At 42.2% G+C, this 20606-nt stretch overlaps 1 protein-coding gene across 2 annotated transcripts in view; it reads right to left on the minus strand.

Moving 5' to 3' along the window:
• Positions 1 to 624: 624 nt before the first annotated feature.
• pparab (peroxisome proliferator-activated receptor alpha b) overlaps positions 625 to 20606 on the minus strand; it is a 111443-nt gene continuing 91461 nt past the window's right edge. Inside the window, exon 7 of one of the 2 annotated variants that reach the window (XM_072484561.1) lies at positions 625 to 2165. In XM_072484561.1, coding sequence (XP_072340662.1) covers positions 1918 to 2165 — 248 coding nt within the window. In that variant the 3' untranslated portion in view covers positions 625 to 1917. Of the gene's footprint in view, positions 2166 to 20133; positions 20480 to 20606 lie in introns of those variants that run through there. The other variant, XM_072484562.1, reaches the window with a different exon arrangement.

Raw genomic sequence — 20606 nt, forward strand, 5'->3', positions numbered from 1 at the left:
AAAAAAACTCCCATAGGGCTTGCCAATTTACAGTCGGCATGTGCAGGAATTAGAAGATCACGCAGGAAGACATTTCTGCCAATTTTGACGAAATAAAGACATTTTGGGTTACATTCTTAAAAGTAGAGACAGATTAGCTCTACGTTTAATAGAGGTTGCCCACAATTAATAAGCGCATCATTCACTATTCTTTTGTATTTGATCGTGGCTCATACTTTTGTTTGGAATTTTAATTAGGATTTAGCATCCATCTTTCCTCTTATTCTCAATAAAGGAGTAGAGACCTGACAGCACTGATCTCTGCCCAATCTTGTAAATCATCTTTCAAATCAGAGGGTGATTTTCCGGCAGCAATGTACGTGGTGCAAGTCTGGCTATGACGGGAAAATTTCAGGAGAGGTCTGGAATGGGATTTGCGCCAGGCACCAAACAGTTTGTGATGTTCCCCTGCGAGGGCATGAACCTGATTGTCATTCATTTAATGGATTTTAATATTAAAAATTGGCTTAATACTGGGAACATACAATGTTCCCACCCACCAACGTGATGTGGTGCCGGCGGGAATCACTTCTGATCTCCACAGAGGAAGACCAGATGTAATGACCACCGGGGGGGGGGGGGGGGGGGGGGTCGTGGTGCCCTGGTGCAGTGCCAATGGGCAGGGGCCTGAAAGAAGCAGGGGCCTGAAGAGGGGCAGGTCATATAGGGCGACCCATTGGGAGCGGGGGACCAGGCCGGCGACCTATTTTCAGGGTGGGTATTTAACTTCACTGACTTCGGGCTGTGAAGCCGAACTTGCTGGTGTTTAGGGCCCGTCCCTCATAGTGATGGTGCAAAACACGCTCCTCCCCTTCAAAAGAAAATGTCAAAGTGTGGGAACATCTCAGCAGGAAACCTGCCGCTGGGAGAAACGGGCTGGTTTTCTAACTGAACCTGACACGTGTCATTTTTAGGGGAAAATCACGCCCAGAATCTCACTCAAGATCAAAAAGCATTCGAAGGTTGAATATGATAACCACCTTTTACTTGTTCTTTATACTACTGCATAAATTAGATTAAAACCATCATAGAGTGGAAAAATAAAATGATATTTTTAGGAGTTAAGCAGGTAAAGAAATATTGAAGTGAAGTGTTAACATTACAAATTGTTAAACTATTGTTGGCAGTTAGCCAGTCTATTTGCTTTTAATTGTTTTTTTAGTGGGTCTGGATTTTCTTTTAACTGCGTAACAAGAATTGTACTATAATAATAGATTCCAATATATTCTGTTTGAAAATTTCACATTTTAGAATAGTGGTTTTCCCTTTCTCTGTGCAAAGTACACAACGATATGTAAGTTACAATTATTTAATATTGTGTATGCTTAAAATTTATTTTGACTAATTTATGGATGCAAACATAATGAGTTGCATAGTTTGAATTATTGTATGCAAAAATTGTAAAACAATTACAAACTTTGAAAGCAAGAGGTTGCATGAAATACCAGCAGAACTTTTGCACTGATTGTTGAATGCAATGATTAACAGTTTTGGATTAATTTACTGATGAGAAATTGATCCTTTCATAGTTAAATTTGCAGTAAACTATGAGGTTTTCATCTTATGTTGGAGAACAATTGAATAGCTTCATTATTTTGAGCCATAAACATTGCCAAATAGCAAATTAAATAATCTGAATTGTTACAAGCAAAATATATATTGGATTAATAAATCCAATTAATTTCAAAATATGCTTTAAATCTGCGCAGGTACTATATACTATGTTGTCTCACAAGGCACACCATTTAGTCAATCATGTTAGAGAAGCACCGTGTATTTAGTGATTAATTGACTAAGAAGTAATCTTTGCACTCTTAATTATTCTTAGTGGACTGTGTGATTTATAACCTCTGATATTGCTAAAAGACTGCAATAACATTAGTACATATCCCTGTAAATTTCCTGTAGAAGTGGATGTAGGAAAGTGTCTGCCTCAGTCTTTTTGATCTTCTGGACAAGTTGAGCATGCTCTGTAACCAGCTGGCGGAGGTCAGCCATCTTTTGGAGAAGTTTGGGAAACAGGTAGATGGCATCAGGATGGTTGCTATGCAGGTGGAGGCGAAGGGCTTGAACAATAGTTTCCTGCATCTGTTCAATCTGTGATACATTAACCAGACCTGGTCGATCTATTAAAAAAAAGATGTTACATTCTGTATTTTAATTTTGTAAATTATTATAAAATATATCTTAAACTGCAATCTAATCTACATTTTAAATATTAGGAATATTAAAGCACGCGTCTTCAGCCACTGCCAGTAGCTCCATACACTCGCCACTAACAGCATTCGATATCCCAGCCACTGTCTCAGACAGTTCACAATCTCCTTTACGCTGATGACCCCTCATTTATGTGCTCCTTTAATTTTTGCCCATTGTGCATCCACCTACTTTAATCACTCCACCACTGGTAGACATACTTTTCAGCTCTCCACAGCCTAAACTCTGGAATTCCTTCCCTAAAACTTTTCAGCTCTTTACCTTTCTTTCCTCCTTTAAGATGTTCTGTAAAACCTGCCTCTTTAGCCAAGTCTTTCGTCATCTGTTGTAACATGCCCTGATGTAGCTTGGTATCAAATTTTGTCAGCATGGACCTGTGAAGCACCTTGAACAACAGCCAATATACATTAGGAAGTATGCCAACTTCACTTAGCCAAACATCCCGTCAATCTTTGGGGCTGATATGATGCAGCTATATTTTTTTCAAATTTTCATGTGTCCTGTTGGGGAAAGACGCACCAACTACATGAATGCTCTTCTCTTTGGGAAGTGCTTTTCCTGAAAATTCAGAGGTTTCTCAGAACAAGGAAAATTGACCTAAAGGATACAGATTCTGTGTTTGCAGCCATGCAAATAAGATATGTTTGGCTGGGAAATTCAGAATTCTATTCTGAAATTGCAGAGCCGTTGGCAATGATCTTTTCGTCCTCACTGTCAACAGGGGTGGTACCAGGGGATTGGAGAGTGGCGAATGTCGTGCCCCTGTTCAAAAAAGGAACTAGGGATAACCCTGGGAATTACAGGCCAGTTAGTCTTACTTCGGTGGTAGGCAAAGTAATGGAAAGGGTACTGAAGGATAGGATTTCTGAGCATCTGGAAAGACACTGCTTGATTAGGGATAGTCAGCATGGATTTGTGAGGGGTAGGTCTTGCCTTACAAATCTTATTGAATTCTTTGAGGAGGTGACCAAGCATGTGGATGAAGGTAAAGCAGTGGATGTAGTGTACATGGATTTTAGTAAGGCATTTGATAAAGTTCCCCACGGTAGGCTTATGCAGAAAGTAAGGAGGCATGGGATAGTGGGAAATTTGGCCAGTTGGATAACGAACTGGCTAACCGATAGAAGTCAGAGAGTGGTGGTGGATGGCAAATATTCAGCCTGGATCCCAGTTACCAGTGGCGTACCACAGGGATCAGTTCTGGATCCTCTGCTGTTTGTGATTTTCATTAATGACTTGGATGAGGGAGTTGAAGGGTGGGTCAGTAAATTTGCAGACGATACGAAGATTGGTGGAGTTGTGGATAGTAAGGAGGGCTGTTGTCGGCTGCAAAGAGACATAGATAGGATGCAGAGCTGGGCTGAGAAGTGGCAGATGGAGTTTAACCCTGAAAAGTGTGAGGTTGTCCATTTTGGAAGGACAAATATGAATGCGGAATATAGGGTTAACGGTAGAGTTCTTGGCAATGTGGAGGAGCAGAGAGATCTTGGGGTCTATGTTCATACATCTTTGAAAGTTGCCACTCAAGTGGATAGAGCTGTGAAGAAGGCCCATGGTGTGCTCGCGTTCATTAACAGAGGGATTGAATTTAAGAGCCGTGAGGTGATGATGCAGCTGTACAAAACTTTGGTAAGGCCACATTTGGAGTACTGTGTACAGTTCTGGTCGCCTCATTTTAGGAAGGATGTGGAAGCTCTGGAAAAGGTGCAAAGAAGATTTACCAGGATGTTGCCTGGAATGGAGAGTAGGTCTTACGAGGAAAGGTTGAGGGTGCTAGGCCTTTTCTCATTAGAGCGGAGAAGGATGAGGGGCGACTTGATAGAGGTTTACAAGATGATCAGGGGAATAGATAGAGTAGACAGTCAGAGACTTTTTCCCCGGGTGGAACACACCATTACAAGGGGACATAAATTTAAGGTGAAAGGTGGAAGATATAGGAGGGATATCAGAGGTAGGTTCTTTACCCAGAGAGTAGTGGGGGCATGGAATGCACTGCCTGTGGAAGTAGTTGAGTCGGAAACATTAGGGACCTTCAAGCAGCTATTGGATAGGTACATGGGTGATGTTAAAATGATATAGCGTAGATTTATTTGTTCTTAAGGGCAGCACGGTAGCATAGTGGATAGCGCAATTGCTTCACAGCTCCATGGTCCCAGGTTCGATTCCGGCTTGGGTCATTGTCTGTGCGGAGTCTGCACGTCCTCCCCGTGTCTGCGTGGGTTTCCTCCGGGTGCTCCGGTTTCCTCCCACAGTCCAAAGATGTGCGGGTTAGGTGAATTGGCCAATGATAAATTGCCCTTAATGTCCAAATTGCCCTTGGTGTTGGGTGGAGGTGTTGAGTTTGGGTATGGTGCTCTTTCCAAGAGCCGGTGCAGACTCAAAGGGCCGAATGGCCTCCTTCTGCACTGTAAATTCAATGATAATCTATGATTAATCTAGGACAAAGGTTCGGCACAACATCGTGGGCCGAGGGGCTTGTTCTGTGCTGTATTTTCTATGTTCTATGTTCTAATCTGCACAGGAAACTTTCACCTCATTCGGGGAAGCAAAACTTGGAAATGAATCCTTCAAATAGATAAGAAGGATATGAACATGTAACATACATTTTGCTTGGATGATATCAGGAATAAGGGGTTAGTTATGATGAAATACTTCTACAGGACAGATTTTGTGCAGGGAAATTGGAGTAACGAATGGGATCGGAGCATTGATTTGTTTGGCTTTGGTGGTTTGCAACGAGGAGGAATGTGTCTCAATTTTGAAGGGCCTACGGTTAAATTCTGGTTAATAATTCTCGATAGTGAGAGCGTGTATGTAGGAAACGGGCAACTCTGAAATCCTCTCAAATGATGATGATGATGCCCTTTATAATCATTGTTTGTTTCCCCCACAGGTGAAACCTCGGCAAATGTAGACACCAGCCCTGAGGAGGCGGAGCGAGCCTCAGAAGGTGCATCCTTGTGCAGCACCTAGCACCAGCAAAGATGCATGCGCAGATCATCTAAAAGATGATCTAAAACACTGATTTGAGCACATCACAGTCACAGGACCAACTGTTGGAGACCGAGATAGTGCAGGCCTCTGTCACCTGATCATTTGCAACCTCACCTAAACTGTCTTTTAACAAGATGTGATGCAATTAGGATCGACAAGGTCAGCCGGAGTTGACTGGCAGAGCCAAACCTAGTGAGAGCTAAACCATAATAATTATGTATTCTGATTTGGAATAATTTATTTATTGAATTTGGATTAAAAAATTACCAGGGAGAAATCAACTTTCTTGACCTCCATTCCTGTCCCACACACTCACATCCAACTCCTGACATAAACCGCACCCCCCCCGCAACACCTGCCACAACCTACTCTTGATACTCCTAATTACTCAGTAAGCTTCACTCTGGTGAAATTACATTTTTATGCGAGAGGATACATGGGAATAGTTCCAGGAATGAGGAACTTTAATTATGAAGATAGATTGGAGGAGTTAGAGCTGAGAGGTATTCAAAACCATAAGGGGTCAGGACAGTGTAGATAGGGTAAAATTACTACTCGTGAAAGGATTGAGAAAGAGCAGGCACAGATTTAAAGTAATTGGCAAAAGATATGAGAAAAAACTTACACACAGCAAGTTAAAATCTGGAGTGCTCTGCCTGGTGAATGTAGGTTTAATCAAAGCATTCAAAAGGGAATCAGACTGCTATTTGGAAAGAGGAATGTGCAGGGTATGGGGAGAAGGCAGTATAATGACACTAAAGCAATTGCTCATTTGAAGAGCTAGAGCTGACACGATGGACCAAAAGGCCTCCTCCACTGTAATTCTGTTATTTAACCTGAGAAACAAGTACCAGATTAAACTAACTTAACCTGGAAACAGTTATCAGCAGAAATTATTTTCCAATATTTCAACTTTGCAAAGTCAGTTAGTTACTTTATATCATCTACCTGTGAATTAAAGAAACATATATCATTTTACAAAAACGGGATATTCCCTTGAAAAGCTCAACTCACTTGGCCCAACCAGTACACCTGGGTTACCAAAATAAATTTTAAAACATCTGAATATTGTGTAGTGGAAAAGGGAACTTAAGGAGACTTGGTGTCATTGGTGAATTATGGGAATTCACTGTCATCATATCAACTACCAGGCTGTCACAGGAGTACTTAACTAACAATGCTAGTCCCTTTTTATGCTTCACTATATATCCCAACTTCGTCATAGTAAAAACCTTAAACATCTACCACCTCTAACATTCACTCTCTCCACCACCACCTTATAGACCAGTAAACCTAATGTCAGTAGCGGTGAAAATTCTAGAATCCATTATCAAAGATTTTATAGCAGAGCATTTAGAAAACAGTGGCAGGATCGGACAGTCAACATGGATCTATGAAGGGAAAATTATGCTGGAGAAATCATGCTCGACAAATCTACTGGAATACTTTGAGGATGTAACTAGTAGAGTAGAGGCAGGGGAACCAGTGTACATTTGGACTTTGAGAAGGCTTTTTGACAAAGTCCCGCAAAAGAGATTAATGTGTAAAATTAAAGTGCAAGGGATTAGGGGTAGTGTACTGAGATGGATAGAAAACTGGTTGGCAGACAGGAAACAAAGAGTAGAAATGAATGGGTCTTTTTCAAATTGGCAGGCACGGATCGCTGCTAGAATCCAGCTATTCATTATATTAATGATTCAGGTGAGGAAACAAAATGTAATATCTCCAAATTTGCAGATGACACCAAGTTGGTGGGAGGGTGAGCTGTGAGGAGGATGCAATGATCCTTCACTTGTCCTTCAATTGAGTGAGTGGGCAAATGAATGGCAGATGCAGTATAATTTGGATAAATGAAAGGTTACCCACTTTGGTAGCAAAAACGAGATGACAAATTATCTGAATTACCATAAATTAGGAGAGTACCAATACACCAATCACTGAAGGTAAGCATGCAGGTACAGCTGGCGGTAAAGACGGCAAATGGCATGCTGGCCTTCATTGCGAGAGGATTGAAGTACAGGAGCAGGGATGTCTTGCTGCAATTATATAGGACCTTGGTGAGGCCACACCAGGAGTAGTGTGCGCAGTTTTGGTCTCCTTATTTGAAGAAGAATGTTCTTGCTTTAGAGGGAGTGCAGCAATTCCTGAATTGGCAGGACTGACATATGAGGAGAGATTGAATCGGTTAGGATTGTAGTCACTAGAGTTCAGAAGAATGGGGGGAGAAGAGAAGTCTCATAGAAACCTATAAATCTCTAACAGGACTAGGCAGGGCAGGTGCAATAAGGCTGTTCCCGATGGTAGGTGTCCAGAACCAGGGGTCACAGTCTGAGGACACGGGGTAGACCATTTAGGACAAAGTTGCGGAGAAATTTCTTCACCCAGAGTGGTGAGCCTGTGGAACTCATTACCGCAAGAGGTAGTTGATGCCAAAACATTGCATGTTGTCAAGAAGCAATTAGATATAGCTCCTACAGTGAAGGGGATCAGAAGAATATGGAAGGAAAGCAGATTACGCTGAGTTGGATAATCAGCCATGATCATAATGAATGGCGGAGCAGGCTCGAAGGGCTGAATGGTCGCCTCCTGCGCCTATTTTTTATGTTTCTATTGTAGCGTCAGGAGTGTGTAATATTTACAAGATGCACTGCAACAATTTGCCAAGAATTCTTTGATAGTATCTTCAAACCTGCACCCTCTACCTCTAGGACAAGGGCAGCAGACACAAGGTTACACCATCACCTGCAAGTTCCTCTCCAAGTCACACAATTATATTGCAGAGTCTTCATTGTCGCTGGGTCAAAATTCAGGAACTGCCACTCCAGCAGCATTTTGGGTGTACCTACACCAAATGGCCTACAACAGTTCAAGGCAGCAGCTCACCACCACCTTCTCGTGGGCAATTAGGGATGGATAACAAACGCTGGCCATGCCAGCAACGCCCATATCACATTAATAAACGAGACAAAAGTATAAAGTTCACAAACAGAAACCAGCTGAGCAAACACAGTTTACTGTTAGTTATCTGATGAAACACCTTAAAAACCACACATCAGTAGATGACGGTAGCCAAATGCAGCCAAAGTAAATAGCAATTTTCATATTATTGTACGGCCGTACATGGTATTGTACTAAAGCTGAATTCTAAGGGCCGAATCTTCCTGAGCTCAGTAAGAAAAGATTGGAAGAAACTCATTTTGCTGTTAATGAACTTAAAGCAGAAGGTGGTTGGATATCTTTCAAGAGCAGACTTTCTCCCAGTTATTTTTTTTAATCAGCTGAAGCCAATTAAAATCGCAGTAGAAAAAATGAGATACAAGTTGACAGGACATTTTAGACAGCAATATGGTGCTTTTTCTATTGGAAAAGCAGTGCAATGCATGAGAAAAAATACACAATCAGCTCAATGGAATAATCGCCTCACCTTTGAAGGACAGATCCCCATGGTGAATCACTGCTTTAAAAATACATTATAAACAGCATCTAATAAAGACATCGGAAGGTCTGAAAACATTTTATATTTACCTTTCTAAATGTTACAGACTCCTCAGCAGGCTTTCCATTTTCTTTACAAACTCTCAAGTTTGTCATGCTTTTAATCGGCACTTCGATAACTTTGCATCACCAGTTAAAATGGTGTGCAGGGGAAAATCCTATTTACACCCCCATTAAAGTGCCGAACCCAACCTCATTAGGGGAAGATGTGCATTTTGAAAAATTTGAATGAATCTGGATTGCTGATTATTTATTAATATTTGCACCACACAAGTCCTCAAGACATTCAATGACATTACCATCGCTAAATTCATCAACAACATCCTAGGGATTACCATTGATCATAAAATGAACTGGACACACTGTGTCTACTGAGGCGTCACTGTGGTTAATACTGCTGCCTCCCAGTTCAACCCAGGTTCGATTCTGACCTTGGGTGTCCGTGCGTTCTCCCAGTCTCTGCGTGGGGTACTTCCAAGTGCTCCGGTTTCCTCCCACAGTTCAAAGATGTGCAAGTTAGGTGCAATGACAATGCCCCTTAGTGCCCAAAGGTTAGGTAGAGTTACAGGGATAGAAAGGAGGAGTGGGCCTGGGTGGGCAGCTCTTTCAAAGGTGCAGACTCGAATGGCTGAATGGCCTCCTTCTGCATTGTAGGTATTCTATGATTTGTTGGATTTTAACCTGGTGTTGCAAGACCTCTTACTGCGCCCACCACAGTCCAACGCCAGCATCTCCACATCATGGCTACAAGAGCAAGTCAGAGGCTGGGCATTCTGAGTCAAGTGCTTCATTTTCTAATTCTCTAAAGCCTTTGCAGCATCTATAAGGTACTAGTCAGATGTGCGATAGAACACTCTCCACTTACTTGGATGAATGCAGCTCCAGCAATGGTCAAGAAGCTCAACACCATCCAGAACTGAGAAGCACGCTTGATTTGCACCTCATCCATCATTTGTGCACTGCAGCTGCAGTGTATACCATTTACAAATATAGAAAATTGGAGTAGGAATAGACCATTCAGCCCTTCAAGCTGCTCTGCCATTCACTATGATCATGGCTGATCATCCAACTCAATAGCCTGTTCCCAGCCTCCTCCCCCCCCCCTCCCCCCCCCCCATATCCCTTGATCCCTTTCGCTCTAAGAGCGATATCTATCACCTTCCTGAAAACATACAATTTGGCTTCAACTGCTTTCTGTGGAAGCATATTCTACAGGCTCACCACTCTCGGTGATGCAATATCTTCCCATCTCAGTCCTAACTGGTCTACCCCATATCCTCAGACTGTGACCTCTGGTTCTGGACTCTCCCTCCATCTGGAACACCCTTCCTGCATCTACCCTGTCTAGTCCTGTTCAGAGAGTTATGTTCTGTCAATTTCCAGCTGGCCACTTCAAAAGCATTCAAGCGTGAAGGGAGGTGATGGGAAAGCACTTAGCTTTCTTTGAAGTGGTTGATATTTGCAAACACCAGTTACTCAACCATGAAGAAGATGAATGAAGCAAGGCTGACAGCTGTGTGTTTGGAAGGTGTCAATCACAGCCTAGTAAGGGAAATGAACGAATAGCTTGCTGCTCAAGAATCTGAGGGGGTTTAAACATAGCTGCCTGGTTTCTCTTTCCAGGAATTGTCAGGCGGTGCTTCCTATGTGTGAGCCATCATGTCATGCTCCTAGTGTGCGATGTGGGAGCTCAGGGACCGGTCCCTGGCTCCTTCACGTGCAAGAAGTGTGTCCAGTTGCAGCTCCCGTTAGACCGCTTGACGTATCTGGAGCTGCGGATGGACTCACTTTGGAGCATCCGCGATGCTGAGGACATAGTGGATAGCACGTTTAGCGAGTTGGTCACACCGCAGGTGAAAGTTACTTGGGGAGATAGAAAATGGGTGACCAAAAGACAGAGCAAGAGTAGGAAGGCAGTGCAGGTGTCCCCTGCGGTCATCTCCCTGAAAAACAGATATACCGCTTTGGATACTGTTGAGGGAGATGGCTTACCAGGGGAAGGCAGCAGCAGCCAGGTTCATGGCACCGTGGCTGGCTCTGCTGCGCAGCTGGGCAGGAAGAATGGCAGGGCTATAGTGATAGTGGACTCAATCGTACGGGGGATAGACAGGCGGTTCTGCAGACGCAATCGAGACTCCAGGATGGTATGTTGCCTCCCTGGTGCAAGGGTCAAGGATATCTCGGAGCAGCTGCAGGACATTCTAAGGGGGGGGGGGGGGGTGAACAGCCAGCTGTCGTGGTGCAGATAGGCACCAACGATACAGATAAAAAACGGGTGAGGTCCTACAAGCTGAATTCAGGGAGTTAGCAGTTAAACTAAAAAGTAGGACCTCAAAGGTAGTAATCTCAGGATTGCTACCAGTGCCTCGAGCTAGTCAGAGTAGGAATGTCAGGATAGATGGGATGAATGCGTGGCTCGAGAGATGGTGCACGAGGGAGGGATTCAAATTCCTGGAGCATTGGAACCGGTTCTGGGAGAGGTGGGACCAGTACAAACCGGACGGTCTGCACCTGGACAGGACTGGAACCGATGTCCTGGGGGGGGGTTGTTTGCTAGAGCTGTTGGGGAGAGTTTAAACTAATGTGGCAGGGGGGTGGGAACAGATGCAGGAAGTTGGAAGGTAGTAAAACAGGGACAGAAACAAAAGGCAGTAAGGGGGAACGTGTAAGGCAGAGAAGCCATAATCAAAAATCAAAAAGGGCGACAGGACAAGGTACAGTGACTGAGGGGAGCTCAGGGAATAGGACCAGTAATACTAAAAGGAATAAAACGGGAAGTAAAAACATTAATGGTAAGCGATGCGGCAGGTTGTTACATGAAGATATGGGTTCAACGACAAGGAAAATTAGGAGAAAAGTTAAGAGGAAGTATAACTTACGAGAGGTTACTGATCGAGGTGTTAAGATTCAAAACAGAGGTAAAAAAGCCAACATAAGTGTACTTTACCTGAATGCAAGTAGTATTCGGAATAAGGTAAATAAGTTGATGGCGCAAATCATCGTGAATGCAATGATTTAGTGGCCATTACTGAAACATGGTTAAAGGATGGTCACGACTGGGAGTTCAATATCCAAGGGTATCAAACTATTTGGAAGGACAGAGTGGATGGTAAGGGAGGTGGTGTAGCTCTGTTATTTAAGGATGACATCCGGGCAATAGTAAGGGATGACATCGGTGCTATGGAGGATAATGTTGAATCCATTTGGGTGGAAATCAGGAATAGTAAGGCAAAAAAGTCACTGATAGGAGTAGTCTATAGGCCACCAAATAGTAACATTATGGTGGGGCAGGCAATAAACAAAGAAATAACAGATGCATGTAGAAATAGTACAGCAGTTATCATGGGGGATTTTAACCTACATGTCGATTGGTTTAGCCAGGTCGGTCAAGGCAGCCTTGAGGAGTTTATAGAACGTTTCCGCGATAGTTTCCTAGAACAATATGTAATGGAACCCATGAGGGAACAAGCGGCCGTAGATCTGGTCCTGTGTAATGAGACAGGATTGATTCACGATCTTAGTTAGGGATCCTCTCGGAAGGAGCGATCACAATATGGTGGAATTTAAAATACAGATGGAGGATGAGAAGGTAAAATCAAATACTAGTGTTTTGTGCTTAATCAAAGGAGATTACAATGGGTTGAGAGAAGAACTAGCTAAGGTAGACTGGGAGCAAAGACTTTATGGTGAAACAGTTGAGCAACAGTGCAGAACCTTCCAAGGGATTTTTCAGAGTGCTTAGCAAAGGTTTATACCAACAAAAAGGACGGTAGAAAGAGGGAAAATCGACCGTGGATATCTAAGGAAATAAGGGAGAGTATCAAATTGAAGGAAAAAGCATACAAAGTGGCAAAGATTAGTGGGAGACTAGAGGACTGGGCAATCTTTAGTGGGCAACAGAAAGCTACTAAAAAAGCTATAAAGAAGAGTAAGATAGATTATGAGAGTAAACTTGCTCAGAATATAAAAACAGATAATAAAAGTTTCTACAAATATATAAAACAAGAAAGAGTGGCTAAAGTAAATATTAGTCCTTTAGAGGACGAGAAGGGAGATTTAATAATGGGAGATGAGGAAATGGCTGAGGAACTGAACAGGTTTTTTGGGTCGGTCTTCACAGTGGAAGACACAAATAACATGCCAGTGACTGATAGAAATGAGGCTATGACAGTTTAACCTTGAGAGGATTGTTACCACGAAGGAGGTAGTGATGGGCAAGCTAATGGGGATAAAGGTAGACAAGTCTCCTGGCCCTGATGGAATGCACCCCAGAGTGCTAAAAGAGATGGCTAGGGAAATTGCAAATGCACTAGTGATAGTTTACCAAAATTCACTAGACTCTGGGGTGGTCCTGGCGGATTGGAAATTAGCAAACGTGACACCACTGTTTAAAAAAGGAGGTAGGCAGAAAGCAGGTAATTATAGGCCAGTGAGCTTAACTTCGGTAGTAGGGAAGATGCTGGAATCTATCATCAAGGAGGAAATAGCGAGGCATCTGGATGGAAATTGTTCCATTGGGCAGATGCAGCATTGGTTCATAAAGGGCAGGTCGTGCCTAACTAATTTGGTGGAATTTTTTGAGGACATTACCAATGGATGTGGTATATCTGGATTTCCAGAAAGCCTTTGACAAGGTGCCACACAAAAGGTTGCTGCATAAGATAAAGATGCATGGTATTAAGGGTAAAGTAGTAGCATGGATAGACGATTGGTTAATTAATAGAAAGCAAAGAGTGGGGATTAATGGGTGTTTCTCTGGTTGGCAATCAGTAGCTAGTGGTGTCCCTCGGGGATCAGTGTTGGGCCCACAATTGTTCACAATTTACATGGATGATTTGGAGTTGGGGATCAAGGGCAATGTGTCCAAGTTTGCAGACGACACTAAGATGAGTGGTAATGCAAAAAGTGCAGAGGATACTGGAAATCTGCAGAGGGATTTAGATAGGCTAAGTGAATAGGATAGGGTCTGGCAGATGGAATACAATGTTGACAAATGTGAGGTTATCCATTTTGGTAGGAATAACAGCAAAAGGGATTATTTAAATGATAAAATATTAAAACATGCTGCTGTACAGAGAGACCTGGGTGTGCCAGTGCATGAGTCGCAAAACGTTGGTTTACAGGTGCAACAGGTGATTAAGAAGGCAAATGGAATTTTGTCCTTCATTGCTAGAGGGATGGAGTTTAAGACTAGGGAGGTTATGCTGCAAATGTAGCAGATGTTAGTGAGGCCACACCTGGAGTATAGTGTTCAGTTTTGGTCTCCTTACTTGAGAAAGGACGTACTGGCACTGGAGGGTGTGCAGAGGAGATTCACTAGGTTAATCCCAGAGCTGAAGGGGTTGGATTACGAGGAGAGGTTGAGTGGACTGGGACTGTACTCATTGGAATTCAGAAGGATGCGGGGGAAATCTTATAGAAACATATAAAATTATGAAGAGGATAGGATCGATGCGGGCAGGTTGTTTCCACTGGTGGGTGAAAGCAAAACTAGGGGCATAGCCTCAAAATAAGGGGAAGTAGATTTAGGAGTGAGTTTAGTGAAGCAGTAAAGGCTCCTTCATTAAATGTTTTAAAGATAAAGATAGATAGTTTTTTTGAAGAATAAAGGGAGTAAGGGTTATGGTGTTCGGGCCGGAAAGTGGAGCCGAGTCCACAAAAGATCAGCCATGATCTCATTGAATGGCGGAGCAGGCTCGAGGGGCCAGATGGCCTACTCCTGCTCCTGGTTCTTATGTTCTTATCAGTGAATGCCCAGATGAGTGTCACAACAGTATCTTTGTCCACTGCTTGGTGTCTGGGCTGCTTTGTAGGTACCAGACAGAGGTCTCTTTTCTTGGGAGCTGCCTGACAGGGGCCTCTTTCGAATTTTTTCTGCAGTGGGGAACTAAAGCTGTTGGCAAGACCAGCGTATGGGGGGGCATGCTGGCATAGTAGTTAGCACTGCTAGTGTGGCACTGCCTGGGAGCTTTGCCCTGTCCCCACCCGAGGGCTCCAATGACCTCCGAGCGGCCCCGCCCCGCCCCAACCTCACGGCCATCACGTCTGGTTTCCCTAATTGGAGACCAGTACTTATTCGCGCCTGCATCAGGTCTCACCGGTGAATTCAGGGAGCTGGGAGAGTGCAGCCTCGAACAGACTCGCATACTTAAATGAGTTTAATGACTCATTTAATATCCCGATCTAGATCACACCCAACGAGGCAGTGATCCAGATAGTGTTGGGCATAGTGGGCTGAGCGCATCACGCGCGGTTCGGTGCCCACCACAAAACCAGTTTTTGGCCTCTCCCTCTATGCAGCCAACGTAACGGGCTCGGCGCCAGGCAAAGTGCAGTGGGAAAGTCAGGCTTTGTATCGATTTTGCACTTTTAATGTAGTGAAATGTCCAATGGGAATACCGGCATCTAACACACAAACGATGTGGAAATAAATTATCTCTCTTTCAACGTTTCAACTGGGTAAATCCAGAAACTCTACTTAACAGCATTGTATGATTACCTCCACCACATGGACTGCAAGCGGTTGAAGAATGTGGCTCAACAACATCTTCCCATGGTTATTTAGGGATGGGCAATAAATGCTGGCCAAGCCAGCAATGCCCACATCCATGGTGGAATACATAAAAATCTACAGCAGCTAATTGTATTTAGCAAACAAATTTGACAAGAAGATATTAAGACAGGTGGACAAAAGATTTAATGAGCACCTTAAAAGAGGAGAGATGAAGAGCTTGAGGGAGTTCGGGAAGAAATTATAGAATTTAGTGGCTAAGCATTGAAGACACAGTTGCTAATAGTTGTGTGATGGGAAAAGAGGTCGGATTGGAGGAGCGCAAAGATCAGAGAATCTTGTAGCATAGAATTGGGCCATTTGGCCTCCTGTACCTGTCTGAGCTCTTTGAAAGGGCTGTCTCACACCCCAGGTTCTTTCCCATAACCCTGCAAATTTGTTCTCTTCAAATACTTGACCAATTGCCTCTTTTAAAAACTTTTTTTCGAAACTGATTCCCCCACACTTTCAGGTAATTATTTGCATATCAGAACAACCCCTTATCCGAAATAAATTCTCCTAATTTTTCCTCCAGTTCCACCTATTACCTTTGGTTTTGATCCGCTTGGTAAGAGAAACAGTTTGTCCCTATTGTGCTCTATCGAAATCCATTATAATTTTGAATACCTGCTATTCGGTCTCCCCCATCTTTTCTGTTCAAAGGAGACCAATCCCAGTTGCGTCAATTTCTTGCAATAACTTCAGTTTCTTATCCCGGGTACCATCTTGATAACTGTCCTCTTTACTTTCTCCACGATCTTGATATCTTTCCTAAAATGTGGTTTCCAGAATGTACCCAGTTCACAAATGAAATTGTTCATTTTGTATTCAATGCTCCTCTTTATAAAGCCAAATATCCCATCGGTTTTCCTAACTGCTTTTTCAACTTGACCTGCCCAAGGATTCGTTACACATGCTCGACTTCACATTTAACCCCATTACATTGCATTGTCTGCCCATTTCCCCAGTATGCCTATAGCCTCAAGTTTTTGTCCTGATTATTTACTATATTGTCAACTTTTGTATTATCTGCAAACTTTGAAATGACCCCAGTCCAGGTTATTTATTTATTGATTTTTAAAGAAAAAGCAAACCCAGGAGGCCCCCACTGCATACATCTCTCCAGTCAAAAGCAAATCTGTTCACTGCTACTCTCAGACTTATTTTGTGAACAATCAAGCACCCAAATAACTGCAGCCCCTTTAATGCCACCTCCTTTTACTTTCTGAAAAATCTGCTGTGGTATTTTATCGACTGCCTTTTAAAATTCCAATATATGTCTACTCCACTACCTTCATTAATGTTATCTGTCATTTCATCAGAGAACTCAAATCAAGACGCAATTTGACGTAATAATTCCATGCTGACTGTTCCTAATTGACCCATGATTCTCTAAGTGAGAATTACTTTTGATGGAACATTGTGGGACTAGAGGAGTTTACATACCGAGAAAATGGCAAGGCCATGAATGAAGAATGAGAATTTTAACATTCAGGCTTCTTTGAACTTGGGAGCCAATGGTGAGCCGTAAACAAAAGGGTGAACAGGATTTGGTGCAAGTTAGGACAGAAGCAATAGAGTTTTGGATGAGCTGAAATTTATGGAGGTTGCAATCTGGTTTCAATCTGAAACAATGGGAGATTAACATTTCTTTCTATAAACAAGTCTGCACCCAATCATAAATCCACTTACATAGAACATCCCATTCCATGGAGTATTTAATTATCAGTTTATATTAATTTATTCAAATTATCCTGATGCTAGCCAAGTATTTGTCCAAATATTTTCGACTGGGATTAATTAACACACACGCTGGAATTCTCTGGCCATTGCGAGTCACTGTTCCCGCTGGTAGCGTAAAATGCCCGCGGGTTTTCCGGCAGCGCAGGGTGGCTTCAATGGAAAATTCCTTTGCCAAGCGGCAGAAGTAGTGAATCCCGCTGGCACGGAATGGCACGCTGCCAATAACAAGGGGCTGCGGAACCGGAGAATCTAGCCCACTGTTATCTGAAGGGATTTTATTCGACATATTTACTACTTTGAAGAGCACAAATTTTGTTCTAAACTCCAGCCGCACTTGTAACTCACTAATTTTATGTTGGCATCTTTTGGATCTACTGTCACAGCTTATCCTTAATAACTTGTATATGTCAACATATCTTCATCATTTTTGATCTTGGATGATCAACTGTAATATTCCAGTTCTTCAATAAAACATATTAATGTGGGAGTTGCTCTTCATCTTTTAAAGTTCTAAGTCCTGGAATCATCCTATTTTGCTCTGCCCTCGGAATGTCCTTTCGAAGGTAGTATCTCCAAATCTATCTCAATATTTTAAACGTTTGCTTGATATACACAAGATTAAAATATTTTGTTTTACTTACAATAACATTTACTTAGATGCACCTTAGTACTTGATTAGCCTTGCTGATTAAAAAAAACTCATTTATTGGATGCATTTGGTTAATGGTCAACAAAACCATAACATCTCTATGCAAATGTTATTTTTTAACTGCCTGCATAGAGGATTCATGTTACTTGTTTCAATATACATTCTCCTTGGTGTCCTGGCCAATACTTATCCCTCAACCAACACCACCAAAACAGATCATCTGGTCATTAATTCACTGCTGTGCACAAACCTATTTCCTATTTTACACAGACTATGGACCAAAAGTGCTTTACTACCTGTAATGCGCCTTGTGCCTGAGATCATGAAAGGTGCTGTATAAATACAAGTATTTTTCTTCTTTTTTGTTTTACGTCCGCTTTAGATTCTCTTTAGTTACCGCTCAATTGGCCATCAAAGCTATCAGCCACTTTTAAACTATGGTCACAGATGTGAACTTTATTAGTTAATGCTACCGCCACTGATTTATTCCATTCTCATGTTCACCTTTACTTCTACATGAATGTTTTTGAATTTGTTGTACCCACATTCATAAGCTTACTTAACTGCTCCCTAAAACTCTATTGATCGTTTCTCACCACTATATCCCTACAGACTCAAACCTCTCCTCTTTATCTATCTCCAATTCTATACTTTTAATTACTCACCATCTAACTTCACCTCCTGACTGTTAACCCACTTCCCCACTGCCTACAATCCCTATAGTTTCCAGTACACCATTGCATTTCTCTTGCCATCCCCATTATTTCTGATATAGGTATTTCCAAGCACAAGTCATTCCCTTTTACTTCTGTCCACACCAACATCTGGTTTTGCCACTCCATCACTCCTTGCCTGATGATGTTCTGCAGTGTACTGATTACAATCCTAAACCCACCTTATTCAGCTCTCACCAGAAATGCCACAGTCTTCACCACTCACATTTCATAATCACACCCAGCCTTGGTCCATTGCACATACCCTGTGATCTACCAAGTCTGCTCCACAGTCTCATCACTGGGCAGTACGGTAGCACAGTGGTTAGCACAGTCACTTCACAGCTCCATGGTCCCAGGGTCGATTCCCGGCTTGGGTCACTGTCTGTGCGGAGTCTGCACGTTCGCCCCATGTCTGCGTGGGTTTCCTCTGGGTTTTCCGGTTTCCTCCCACAGTCCAAAGATATGCAGGTTAGGTGGATTGGTCATGCTAAATTTCCCTTTTTGTCCAAAAAGGTTAGCTGGCGTTACGGAGTTACAGGGATAGGGTGGAGGTGCGGGCTTATGTAGGGTGCTCTTTCCGAGGGCCGGTGCAGACTCAATGGGCCGAATGGCCTCCTTCTGCACTGTAAATTTTATGGTTCTATGGGTGACATGACCCCCTTACCTTCCAAAACATACCATTGATACAAAACACATGAATAGGGTTGCAATTTGTCTATGAATAGATTGTGCACAATGGCTTTTTAAAATTCTTTCAGGGAATGTGAGCACCACTGACCAGACCAGCAGTTGTTGCTCATTCCCAATTGCCTTTGATATGGTGGTGGTGAGCAGCCTTCTTGAACCATTGCAGTCTATCTGATATAAGTGAGTTCCAGGATTGGGACACAGAGACAATGAAGGAATGGTGACATAGTTTTAACCAAATGTGAACTGTCACGCCATTCTAATAGAAGTTATTCTCAATTCTGTTGGCAAATTTACTTCTTCATTATGAAGCCTAATAGAAGGGGATCAGTTTATTGGAGAACTTCATTTTACAAGAGGGACATTTTTAAAAATACACTTGATTAGAAGTTATAGGATTTGACTACATGACTTCAAATGGACAATTGAAATTGTTGTTATGGGTTGGAGTTAATTGCACTTTAAATATTCATTTAATTATGAACAAAGGAGGAATAATACTAGCTTATTTGTATAAAATCATACTTTCAGTTAAAATGCATAACCGTTAGCTTGAATTCATGGTTTAATATCTGTTTTTCATTTTCAGCTAAAAATTATTAAAGCTATGATGATATGATTTATGTTCCAGAGGCATCATTAAAAGTTAATTTATTACTTTGCTCAAAATCTATTTGGTTCACCTACTTGTGTACACAATTTCTATCCTACAGTTCAGTTTACATTATATATGAACTAAAGAATCTGAATTAAGGATAAATAGAATGATTTTAAAATATAGGCTATGGTGCTGTATAGATTTATGTCAACATTACATCTGTCTATTTTGTTCGCCAGCATCACTATGATTATGAAAAATAGCAATTTCAACATTGCTTCCACCTTTTTATAGTAATTACATGAATGACCTGCTCAAGTTTGTGGCCCTGAAATTTCATGCTTTTAACAGAATTTTTCACACTGAAACTTTATCTAGCAGACAGCATTGACCTTGTATTACGAAGGAACATAATAATGAGCAAACCACAACTATATGATTAACAAAATGCACGACTATTTTGTGAAGACCAATTAATATCAGTAATATGTTTATGTTTTCTAATTCTACTGTGCTTGCACAGTGAGCATTATTTATTTATCCACTTTTCATTGCTGTTACACAATACTAAAACAATGGCCCGGATTTTTCCATCAGCAGCAAACTGACAACAGCACAAAGAAATCCGTATTTACCTGGTTCATAGGCAGGACCCAGCGTTGGGCGAACAGTGAAGTCTTCCAGCACGGTGCATTGCCAGTGAAGCCATGCCCTCTTGTCATGTCATGCACTGAAGACATGCCCCTTGGAGGTCAGTCCTCAACTTAATGGCAGGTGGGTTTTTCCACTGACTTTTAGATATTTTAAAACAGTATTGCCACTTTTTAAAAACTGTTATAAACTTTTAAATACTTCCAACATTTTTATAACACCTATTAAAAATTCATAAACTTTTAATGCTGTGACAGGGAGAAAGGG

This window comes from Scyliorhinus torazame, chromosome 19 (genome assembly GCF_047496885.1).
Source record: "Scyliorhinus torazame isolate Kashiwa2021f chromosome 19, sScyTor2.1, whole genome shotgun sequence".
NCBI lineage: Eukaryota > Metazoa > Chordata > Chondrichthyes > Carcharhiniformes > Scyliorhinidae > Scyliorhinus > Scyliorhinus torazame.